The following is a 12,853-nucleotide window of genomic DNA, read 5'->3' on the forward strand; positions in this document are numbered from 1 at the left end:
ATATGCAGATATACTCTAATAAAACAGTCAGCTCTCAAGCATAATCTTGATTTTGAGAGCATAATTTTGAGCATAATAGGCTGAATTTTTTAGCACTGCTTAAAAGCATAATAGGAATTATTCAAAGCATAATTGGCTCAAGCCTAATAAAAAGTTATGAGTGATGGAAGTCTGAAAAGTAGGAAAAAATTATTTGCCCACATGCCCTATTTTCGCAGGCCCGGTTACAATTATTGATAATCATAAAGTATGTACTAATTGCAAGTATGCTTGAGTTTGATGATCTTGTTGGTGTTTCTGACTGACTAAAAACTTACAGTAGTATAATCAGTGTAGTATCCCAACTTAGTTCACTCGCACACTACTAGATACACAATAATTCTGACAACCCACATAGTGCAGTACAATAACAGTAAATTCTGAAAAATTCTCTAATTACACATGCATAGCTACAACCATTAAAATGTAGTGTGTGCATTAGTCAGTTCACTTGCTACACCTGGAAACCTTTAGAAAGTACTGTGAAAGATGATTTATTATAAGTGAGCCTAAGTTTTTGGTTTCAAGAGATTTAATATCCAAAAGCAAACTGACTGTGCATATCATAATAATATTATTACTACTATTGTTTTATAATTCACTCTCTAGCCAGTAAAGAACAAATTTTTTTTCAATCAATAAAAATGCTATAGATGGGAGTATTACAAGAGAAAGTTATATTTCTATTTACAGAACCTATATCAAAAAAACCATACAGACAAATTAGTATACAGCTGCAATAGGGTAAACTTAAAGAAAATGATGTAAATTTTAGTCTTTGGCCAGGTACACAGGAGATTGAAGGCCTTTAAACGGTTGTTAACGAGTTATCATTAATTATCCAAATCACGGGACAATTCTGTATATCAAAACATGGCTACCCTGGTTCGCGATATACGGTAAATGATTTTGTACACGTGCGTGTAACCACAGGTATGACCAGCTGCACTAGAAAAAAAATGGCGTGCTGAACAGAGTATGTGCTGGAGCATTTACGAGTGTTTACGAGTGTTCTGCTACGCGCAGTAACAAAAGAACGAATTGTATAAAGATAGATGTGCCATCATATCGATTGAACAGTGTTTTGTTTTCAGCAAGTTTTACATGAGGCGAAGGACTACTGCACGAAGGAAGAATTGGTTGTAAGTATGCAAGTCATCCAAGCCTAGTCCTACGATTCTACGATTTACACAGAACTAGATGATTTATACGACTCTGGGAAGTCTACTTTATTACATGGCGAGCATTTATTATATAGTCATTCTGTCTGATATGTACAGAGAACTAGTATTAACCAGAATTGTTTCCTTCTAGGTGCATCACAACTGTAAATTATAAGACATGGCTAATCCAAGAAGAAAAAGATGGAATAAGAAAATGAAGAGCCCGAAACTGCATAATGGACCATGATGTATGATGATATTATGGTTTATGCTTGTATGGTCTTGTACACAAGGCATGTTTGTAGTGTATGAATGTGTTTCCCAACCAGCGATCAGCCTTGAGCGGTCTAGCTGTTGGTTTTGTATTCATGTATCTGTGTTTCCCAACCAGTGATCAGCCTTGAGCGGTCTAGCTGTTGGTTATGTATTCATGTATCTGTGTTTCCCAAACAGTGATCAGCCTTGAACGGTCTAGCTGTTGGTTATGTATTCATGTATCTGTGTTTCCAACCAGCGATCAGCCTTGAGCGGTCTTGCTGTTGGACTTGTACTCATGTATCTGTGTTTCCCAACCAGCGATCAGTCTTGAGCAATCTTGCTGGAGGGACATGTATGTAATGTCTGTGTTTTATATAGAAATCCTGTATTTACTATGTAACAATATTATCATTGATGTGATTTTTAGGAGAACTGTGCAAAACTCTATCAGTCAAATTGATGACCTATGTAGCAGCAAAGATACGTTACACAAGATTTACCTCCGAAACTGATTATCACCTTTTTGTACTGCAAGTAGTTAACAATTTAAATGGATGAAGAATATTGATGAAGTACGTATGGAGAGAGATGGCACACTTCTAGCTATTTTTTTATGTTGCCGTTATGTTGGAGCTGAATTTCAAGAAAGGTGATCACAAGGTGCATAGTATTATTGTGTAGTTAACTTGCATACACAAACTTTATTAATGGAACCACCTCAGGAGAAAAATAATGCAGCTTTGATAGTGAGGTGGTCTCAGTAAAGAGGTCATGAAGTACACCTTACTGACATGGCTACTATAATAATAATATTTTGTAGTGCAGTAAATTCTACTTTGTTTGACATCATTATTTAGCTTGTATAAATTAGACCATCTGTGTGCTTACCTGCAGCTATCAATGTTATTCCCCATCTCCCCCAGTAAAGGACATTTTCAGCATTATAAAGGGATTTAAATTTATTCCTGAAGGTACGGACATTAACTGAAGCCACGGAATATTGTCAAATCCCTATTTGCATCTCCAAAATGTGAACGTATCTGTTTTGTTATCAACCGTAATTCTGTTGTAGAATCACTTCTTCATTGTTTGTAATCACAGAGGATGGGAGCAGTAAACTACAGGCATAGCAACAGTTGTGAAAAAGTGGATTGTAAGTGTTGCTTAGTCTCATGTGGCTAGACTGCCTTCTGCCTCCTTTCTTTCTTTGTGGCATTGTTTGTCAGCGAGATAGATCCTGGTGAAGTGTAGTGGTGACTTTCAACCAATATCCAGTGAAATTGATTCATTGGCTAGCTCTATGTTAGTATGGTGGACATAAACGCTACAGCAAAACTTGTAACATAGCTGATACCATTGCTACATAGCATTTTCCCTGCAAGAACAGCAAGAAACTGTGGTACCTGTTTGCCTACGAATGCATTTTGTCAACAGTAATTCACCAGACCCTATCTCATCAGCCAATGACATCACAAAGAAGTAAGATAGTGGTCTGGCCATGCGAGAATAAGTGCTGTCATGCTTATATAAGTTTGTTTGTTTGGAGTAACTGAGGGTGGGGCAGTGAAATAATGCCAGAATAGAAATGGTTGTGAACAAGTGGAATTGTAAGTGTTCTCGTGCTATGTAACTGTTTTGTAATCGACCATAATTCTGTTGTAGAATATTTGGAGGAACTGAGAACAGAGCAGCGAAAGAGTGAAAACTATGACTACAGTTGTGAAATGTACGCGAGTGGTGGCATGATTATGTAACTGTGTTGTTATCAACCATAATTCTGTTGTAGAGTTAGTCTGTCATTGTTTAAGTACAGGAGCAGTGAAATATTGAAGCTACAGGCAGAATAGTGAAATGTTAGTATATGGGTGTGCTCATCTTAACTGTTTTAATCTGCCATAAATGTGTAGTCCCATTTTGTTTGAAATAACTGAACAGTGGAATAACAAAACTGCCAGTAAAATGGATTCTGTTGGAAATGTAAGTATTGGTGTGCTTATCTAACTGTTTTATAATCTGCCATAATTCTGTAGTGCCTTTTTTTGTGTGAAATAACTGATGAATGAAGCAGTAACTACAGGCAGAATAGTGAACAAGTGGAAATGTAAGTGTAAGCGTGCATGCTTATCTTAACTGTTTTAATTGCCATATTTCTTTAGTCCATTTTTGTTTGAAATAACTGAGCAGTGGAATAACGAAACTTCCAATAGAATACATTCTGTTGTGAACAAGTGGAAATGTAAGTATCGGTGTGCTTATCTAACTGTTTCAATCTTCCGTTATTGTGTAGTCCCTTGAAATAACTGACAAATGGTGCAGTAACTACAGGCAGAATAGTGAACAAGTGGAAATGTAAGCATTTGGTATGCTTATCTTAACTGCTTTGTAATCGACTAAAATTCTGTAGTCACGTTGTTTGAAACAAATGAGGCTGGACAGGAGCAGTGAAATGATGACGGAGTAAAAAGCAGTTGAATAGTTTTTTTGAGAAGTAAGCAGTGGTGTTTTTGAAACTGTTTTGTCATCTGTCATAATACCATTGCAGTGTTGATCCCTTTCAACTCCTTGTTGAGTCACTGTGATGGTGGTGGTGGTGATAAAGAAACTGGAAAACAATTGATTTTATTGCTAAATTTATGCACGTGATCATGTGAATATTTAATGATGCACATTTATTCGAAACAATCTTTTAACACGATGGGAGGCTTGGAAGGCATATTGGGAACATTGTACAAGGTTTGTAGAGGGCAAGGGGGGTATTAGTTACTAGATTTCCGGGTATATAACAAGGGATGATAAGTCTGAATGCGGATAAGGTTATACGGGTTTCTGTTCGCAAAAAAGTCCTACTACGGAAATTTTGAAAAAGCCATTTCACTGCCAATGGGTTCGCTGATTTATGCACCGTAATTTGTTTAATGGTAGCATTTTACGGGTGATTTTTGTACCGTTTCAGGGCCTACATTCCTCTGTGGTAAGGTTATATAGTTCGAACGCATAATTGTAGATGGAAAAGATGAAGAGACTGGTATACCGTAAGTTCTATAAAAATTCGGCATATTTTTAAATCAATAATTTTCGTCTCGCCAAATTTCGGCCTATAATTAGATGGTAATCACCACTAATTTTAGTTGATCGACCACTAGTCACAGTATAATTTGTGTATTGTCGATATTAAGACTAGACAACTCTGACGTTCTCGTCACTATCAGCATCCATCGCAAAAATAGGAAACGTGCCGAATTTTTATTAGAGGAAATTATTTCACTGTTGAATATGGGTGCCGAATGAGCCTTATCCGCAATTACGTCACAACGCGAAAATAGCACAAAAATGGCGAAAAGTGTGGGGGCCAAGTGGGATACTTTGTATGGAAGGGATAACGTTTCGAGATGTTCCATGTGAAGAAAGCATGAGAAAACTCTGGTGAGGCTTATTAACTATCTTACTATGTAGGGGCACGCATTTTCGTACTTCTTGAGTAGTCCTACGGTCTGCTTTTGGTTTCTTCCCAATGGCCCTCTGTACAAAAGGCCCCCACACTTTTTTGCCATTTTTGCGTTGTGACGTAATTGCGGATAAGGCTCATAAATAGAGGGGCCGAATTTTAGAGAACTTACGGTATTAGCCGGGTCTTGTGTAGCGGTTGGAGATTAAAAGGGTGGTAATTTTGTGTTCTTGAATATGTTGTAAAGTGGGTATAGAAATCAAATATTATATGAATTTCATCATGTTGTGTGCAACATAGATAATCTTAAATTGTTCACCTGTATTCAAGTGATTCTCAGTTAGGCATGAGGCTATTATGCTCCAAAAAGTGAGCATTATGCTTTTGAGCAGTGCTCAAAAAATCACCTATTATGCTTTTGAGAATTGCCCATTATTCCCAAAATTATGCCACTATAATTGGCTAATAATGCCAGTTTATTGCTGTATCAGGCCATTTTCATTGATGTTTAAGCTTAGAATAGTCTTGAATTCTTTAGCTGGTTGCTGTATTACAGCATTTCATTTCAATGTGACTGCTTTATTAGAGTAAATAATATTCAGTGACTGTTCTATTAGAGATTCTGACTGCTCTATTAGAGTATCTCGATCTTTTTTAACGGAATTGTGCAATCTGCAAATTTTCCTACTGATAAAGCTTTATAATCACCTCAAAATGCTAGCATAATTCCTGATTCCCACACATACCAATTATGCCTGAAATTATGCCGGCATAATCGCCGCATCCCTTTTCTCAGTCCAGCTGGTCCACAACTTCATGTATTTGTTACATATAGTGTGTGGCTCTGTGCTGGATCTGCTGTAGTTAACAATAGTTGAGATTTCAAGGTGGACTTCCAGGGTGCCCACACAGGCCACACTGTTGCAGCATATTCAAGTGGGGGACAAATGAATACAATACATGCTAGCTTCTTTGTGTGAAGAGAAGCATGTGAAATATTATGCTAAAGACATCCTAGGGTTTCCAAGACTCTAGGTCCAAATGAAGGTAGGGTTAGGGTTGAGCTCAGCCTTGGTTTCTTCTTCACCTTTCTCTTCAATATTATAGAAGTTAGTCTGTTTGGAGATATACAAGGTAGAAACTAAGGGAGTTGGGTAGCTGGGAACTACATCGCATAATGGCTAAGACTCTGGGCTCAAGCGCTGGAGGTCATGTGTTTGACTCGCATTATTTCCCATTTCAGTACCCTTTTTGTCTAAGTTTTATTTTTATTCATGTGACTACAAAAACAATAGCAACACCATAATGAGAAAGATTTTATCATGCAACACAGTATAAACCTATTGAGAAACATTACATAATCCAAGGCTGATATTGCAAAACCATCCTACATATACATAACTGACAGAAGTGGCTGTGTGCATTTAATGTGGGTGTGAGCTATGTAGTTCTTTGACCACGTGACTCACTACCAGTTTCTTGATCAAATTTGCTGTGTGGCATGCCTAGTAGCAACTGTAATTAGCATTACTTTCATACAAAATTTTCATGACAATGTTTTTGTGTGTTTTTGTGAGATTCAAGTTTAATGACTCCTCTGTTACACTAAAATGTTCATATATGTTCCAATTCCAAAAATGGAAGGAAATACCTATTTTTGTCCACTTTTGGAAGATTTTTACCAGCATTTAATTTCAATCAAAATAAGAATGGAAATGACACATTTCTACTATATAGTGACCGAAATGAGTAATAATCATATAATTATGGATTGTTCTAGTTATTCAATATGTTAGAGTTAAAGCACTGCCTCGCGTGTATACGGAAAATACAGTATGAGGGGTGTGTGTCAAGAGGCTAATACAGCACGAGGCGAAGCCGAGTGCTGCATTTGCCTCGAGACATCCCCGAGTACTGTATTTTTCGTACACACAAGCAAGGCGGTGCTTTAAGTGTTATACTGTACTTCCGGCTCGGAGCGATTTTCTCTAGTACTCAAACCGCTGCGATTTTTGGTGATAAGGATATCAGTGAGTGTTCATATAATCTATTTCTAGTCATAGAATGAACTAATAGGATTAGTTTGGCTGTTTTAGCAATTTACAATGTCACGCACATGATCAATCGTTGCGTCTTAGTGGAGTCGTGTTTAAAAGCTTCGTGATCAGACGATCAGTAAGTGTTTATACAATCTATTCCTAGCCATAGAATGAACTCGTAGGATTAGTTTGGCTGGTTTTAGCGATTTACAGTGTGTTGTTTACATAACATTCCTAAAATATATTCTCCGCATAACTGTACTGTATTTTCCCAATTAGCTGCATAACTGTACAGTATAACTCATACAGTATGGAGAATACAATATACGGCATCGCTTTGATCCTCCCATGCAAAATATAATATTGGATGATGTTATCATAAAAAATAATCCTAATTTGGATTGTTCTAGTCATCCAATATTGGATGATAATTTTATCATAAAATATTTATCCAAATTTTTGGGGATTGTTCTAGTCATCCATTAGTAGATGATAATTTTATCACAAAATAATCATCCAAATTTGGATTGTCGTAGTCATCCAATATTGGATGATTATCCCTACTGTGCTCATGATACCATAATGAAAATGCGCAGTAGGGATATAATGCTTCTTATTGTTTTACTGTGATTTAATACCATAGACTACTCCAGCTAGTTTCAGTACTGGTGTTATGGTCCCTACTCTAGTTTAGAATTCCAAATTTTGTGTACTTGTTGTTAACTTTGTTTGTAAAATTATAATGACTGGTGAATCCACTCATACCTCATCGAAAGAAAGAAATAGCACCATACATCTCAGCTATCAACTATTCTCTGAAAAGTGAAGTATCCACTCTGGTAAGTCTATGAAGAATACATTAAATGACTTTGTTATGCCAAAAGGCATGTGTCCAACTGAAGCAATGTCGAATAGTAAAAAAATTCAAGCCCATAACAATAGCCGATATCAAGTTAAATTATGTACACTTGTCGGAAGGCATCAGTCAGTCAGTAGAAAATTCTGTTAATTTTTAAAAATTCCATAGTAACTTGTTTAATTGAAAGCATTTCATAGGCTTTTAATGGGCTTAGTTTTACCAATACTGCCTAATTGTCATCATGAGAAAATGGGGCTGGTTTTGGGTGATGTTTTTTCATGTGCCAAGCTCAAACCTTTATGGCCCCTACTATACAGTGCTATCATAATGATGATTATTATTTTGTGATAAAAATGATTATTATCCAACATTGGATGATTAGAAAAATCTAAATTTGGATGATTATTTTATGATAAAATTATCATTTTCGATAACTAGGACAATCCTTTTTATTTTATGATAAAATTATCATCCAATAATATTGGATGACTAAAACAATCCAAAATTGGATGATTATTACTCATTTTGGTCACTATATAGGAGGAATGTGTCATTTCCATCTATATTTGGATTAAAATTACATGCTAGTTCCAAAAGTGTATGAAAATAGGTCCACAAATTCCTTCCATTTTGGGATTCAGAACACACTTCAAATATTTTACAATGTAAAAATGAGCTGCAGTAAATGCTAAGATGGTATACTTAGAAAAGGGGTCATAGAGCTGTGAATGTATGAAGATGTTGTCAATTTCTTCCTGTCACTATAAACCATGTACGTGGTAAGGCATGCTCCAGCAAAAGTTGCTATGTTTTCAGGTTTCATGACATTTTACAAGAAATATTGGGGCTAAGTATTATCTAGCATTGTATTGCAAAAAAGCTTCCCTTAGCAGAATAACTCACCATGGAACAAGTATGTCATGGACTTTTACCAGGCACTAGTCTATCTTTCAGTACAATTCCTTCAAATTAGCATTAAACTTTTTACTAGCTCAAAGAGTGTACATTTTTTGCCCTCAAAAATAGTGGATACAATTTTCTCGTAATAATAAAGTGCAGCATCTATTCGTCTAAGTGCACACATGGTATATACTCACAGTGTGGCACAGGCTGCATGACACTACTGTTTGTATTGAATAGGTTTAACACAGTGGATAGTTCGGCCATACAACACACTACTGTGTGTCTTGATTATTAGTTTTAGAAAACACTAATTATAAAATTTAATAATATGCTTGCTGTACTTTTGAAGTGTAATCCATCAAAACTAACCTTGTTCAATACGCTGATGCTCATAGTTTAGTAGTGCCTGAAGTGCAAAGTTTGGTTGTACATCACCTGTGTAAACAATATTAAAGAAATAATTATAGATGACATACTGAGCTAAAACCTGACATGCCTAAATTGAAATTGTGAATTATGTTATTACATCCATGCAATGCATATTATTCATATTTTTGATACTTGTTGCTGGTTTGTATGAACCTTAGGTGATAATTACCGTGATATTGGTAACTGTATTGTGTACTAATATTGGAAGACACTGTATATGTGATCTAGTCAGTCCAAGTCTTATAGCCTTTCCTTTTGGGTTGAGTTGACCAATCAAAACTTGGTCTTGTGAGTGTAATGCAAATGAATCAGCAAATATCCACCTTGTTCATGCAACGTCTAAATTTCTTTTTATTTTCTTGGTATTGTCTACTATGTCCAAGAAATGAATCACCAAAGTTTCAGCTGATTGTGGGAAGCAGTTATGGAATTATACTTGTAACACTAGAGTGTAGGAAGGACAAGAAAATCTATTGACAATGTACAGCAGCAACACTGAAAATGTACATTAGATGTGTATGTACTGTGCATGCGCATGCAGGCACTTAAATTTGCCACTGTAACGTTTGCATAGTTTAATATGATATTGGGTTTGGCTAAAAATCTTCAACATGGATTGGCAAATCAACCAATAATTATATGATTTTAGCCCTGTAGTTACTTGTACTTACACCTAGTGGTGGTTTCATTGAAGAAATGACGATGGTCCTGTACAAATTGACCACATCATAAACAAATACACATGACCCACATATCATTGTGGTTACATTCAGAAACAAAACAACAAGTTTTGAAATCTCCATAAGTAGGTAAATAAAATAGTTTAATGGATTTAAGACTGGTTCCCTGAGTAGTGGTCCAATTAAAACTCACGTTAAATTTTTATAGCATGCTTATATTTCACAATATAATTTTTTTCTCAAAACACATCTTTGTGCAAACTAGGCAGGTTTACTGATGCTGTCACACACAGATTTAAAAGTGCTTCAGAGCACAATATATTGAAGAGTTTGAGGTTGATATCTTTGAAAGCTTAGAAATCTATGAGACCATACTTGAGTATGCTATAACTAATTGTGACCAGATCTGCAAAAGCCAACATAATGGTGCATTTTTAAAGTTCTTTATTATTGAATATTTATAATCTACTTAGCCAAGTGTATGCTCTAACTAAGTTTTAGCCTTGTATGCCTACAGCATTCGAAGGTACAGTCCTACAAAGTAGCTACAACAGAAAAATTGATTTGTACAGCAAATATTGGGAAAATCAATGACATGAGCTCACAAAAATGGCTGTAACTTACAAACACAATGCACTATAATCCCGCCACTATTGAGTTTCAACTTGCACCATTTTCTTCACCATGAATAGGGGAGTCTATTACTAGGTAAGTTGTTCCTTCTATAACCTTTCTTCACTACATTTCTTCACAAATGTTCAACTGTTTCAGTACTTTTGGGAGCAGTCCATGATTAGGCCAAATCCCTGGAACACCATTATAGTACTCAATGTGTGTACTTACACCTAACAAAGGCTTTTGATTCTGTTTCCCATCAAGTGGAAGACCAAATCATTTCACGCCCAGGTTGTAATTGTATTTGTGCATACATGCTCCCCCGGGAAGCCTGCACAGTATTAAAAATTAATTTAAACTACTTTCTAGCAATTTGAATGTAGCTCTGGGCTATAACCAAGTTGTAGATCACTTGGAGAATTCTGACACAATGTATAAGGAGTACATCAACATTTTGGATGCTAATTCTCCCATCCAACCTGAAGGAGGGACAGTGTTCCTTTATAATCTAGGCCTATAGATGAAGCGCAGTGGGAAGCAGGGGCGGATCCAGGGGGGGGGGGGGCTTTGGGGGCTGAAGCCCCCCCCCCCCCCCCTCCCCCTTCATATTTAGGCTTTACTTGATCAATATGCTGAGTATTATAATGAAATTTTGTCTTAGCATAATTATATGATCACTAATAATATAAAAACTCATAAAACCACCTTATAAACGTCTTTCCAAGGTATTATCAGTGGATTTATGCTAAAATTTATGCAACAAGGACCCTAATCAGCATTGAAGGTTTACAAGATCGAGATACTCTAATAGAGCAGTCAGCTAACTACTCTAATAGAACATTCACTGGAAACATGTAGTTGGTTCTGTTATGGAAATTTTCCAAATCTGCCTGCACCTATACACGCAATGAAATGAATTGGTCTGTTTAAAGGGCTTCATTCATCTACTTGTGTATGACAATACTTAATTCAGGTTCACAATTTCCATTGAAAATGCTCTCAGATTCAATCTTGTATTGTTCAAATTTCAAAATTTTCCACTTTCAACATTATTATTCTAACATGCATCTATTCAGTGTTGTGCAATTGTGAGAGGGGTGTATCATGTACTTGGTTGTCTGTACCTACCCAAACTTTTCCATTAGCAAAATGCTTCAGAGAGCCATACCTATAATCTAAAGGCAGTATATAAAATATCTACAGGCAGAAAATATTATGAATTTTATGTGGAAATGTCTCCAAATTGCAGTGTTTTAGCATCTATTTTTCAAAATTTTCATGGGGGGGCATGCCCCCAGACCCCCCTAGTTCCAGCATGCTTCGCATGCTGGGAAGTGTGCTTCACTACCTCTACCCAAGAGATTAGTACCTTGAGTTAGCCCCCCCCCCTTTTATAAATCCTAGATCTGCCCCTGGGAAGTCAAGAAAAAGAAGCTAAGGCAAGTGGAATTATTTAGCTCAAGCCACCGTGCATGCTGAAAGTTAGTTTACTCATATGCTAGGCAAGAGTTCCTAATATGTGACCCAGTTTGAGAAAAACGGTCTTATCGCCCATGTCATCAGATTCAATTTTTCACCCAGGACACACAGCCACATGAATAAACTATCTAATTCCACATTTAAAATCAGCTAGACTTCAGTGGTCTGGTTTTGCTGGCTGCTTTTCCCGAGCCCAGTGGCGATCTGTACGTGTGGTGTGGGGCCTTAATGGAGCTCTGGTCAGCCTGGGAATGACTGTATGTGGCTGTGCAGTTCTGTGGTATTGAATAACTGCCTCTGCTGTGAATTTCCTTTCATTTTAGCCAGTTTTGAGACCTCAATGGCTCAAAACTTGGCCGAATTCATCCCTTGGCCTTCCTTTTTCCAGCATGCTTCGCTACCTCTACCCAAGAGATTAGTACCTTGAGTTAGCCCCCCCCTTTTATAAATCCTAGATCCGTCCCTGGGAAGTCAAGAAAAAGAAGCTAAGGCAAGTGGAATTATTTAGCTCAAGCCACCGTGCATGCTGAAAGTTAGTTTACTCATATGCTAGGCAAGAGTTCCTAATATGTGACCCAGTTTGAGAAAAACGGTCTTATCGCCCATGTCATCAGATTCAATTTTTCACCCAGGACACACAGCCACATGAATAAACTATCTAATTCCACATTTAAAATCAGCTAGACTTCAGTGGTCTGGTTTTGCTGGCTGCTTTTCCCGAGCCCAGTGGCGATCCGTACGTGTGGTGTGGGGCCTTAATGGAGCTCTGGTCAGCCTGGGAATGACTGTATGTGGCTGTGCAGTTCTGTGGTATTGAATAACTGCCTCTGCTGTGAATTTCCTTTCATTTTAGCCAGTTTTGAGACCTCAATGGCTCAAAACTTGGCCGAATTCATCCCTTGGCCTTCCTTTTCAATTTTTGAACACCATCTTGCCCCTCCTTC

The 12,853-nt window shown here is 37.0% G+C and overlaps 1 protein-coding gene and 1 long non-coding RNA gene across 6 annotated transcripts in view; one reads left to right on the plus strand and one right to left on the minus strand.

The window, feature by feature from the left end:
• LOC136246504 (uncharacterized) overlaps window positions 1-12,853 on the minus strand; it is a 152,258-nt gene that overhangs the window by 10,229 nt on the left and 129,176 nt on the right. The window contains exon 16 of the mRNA XM_066037984.1: window positions 9,076-9,141. Within this exon, the coding sequence (XP_065894056.1) occupies window positions 9,076-9,141 (66 nt within the window). The remainder of the gene's footprint in view (window positions 1-9,075; window positions 9,142-12,853) is intronic.
• LOC136246510 (uncharacterized) lies at window positions 982-4,145 on the plus strand. Of its 5 annotated transcripts, XR_010696532.1 has the most exons (12): window positions 982-1,278; window positions 1,354-1,450; window positions 1,888-2,120; window positions 2,562-3,067; window positions 3,123-3,186; window positions 3,247-3,313; window positions 3,368-3,437; window positions 3,491-3,561; window positions 3,617-3,696; window positions 3,748-3,809; window positions 3,865-3,948; window positions 4,003-4,145. It is a non-coding gene; the product is annotated as an uncharacterized lncRNA (long non-coding RNA). The 5 variants fall into 5 exon arrangements; XR_010696533.1 differs by having other exon boundaries at window positions 982-1,450; window positions 2,533-3,067; XR_010696531.1 differs by having other exon boundaries at window positions 982-1,450.

Source organism: Dysidea avara, chromosome 2, assembly GCF_963678975.1.
Source record: "Dysidea avara chromosome 2, odDysAvar1.4, whole genome shotgun sequence".
In the NCBI taxonomy this organism is placed as follows: Eukaryota; Metazoa; Porifera; class Demospongiae; order Dictyoceratida; family Dysideidae; genus Dysidea; species Dysidea avara.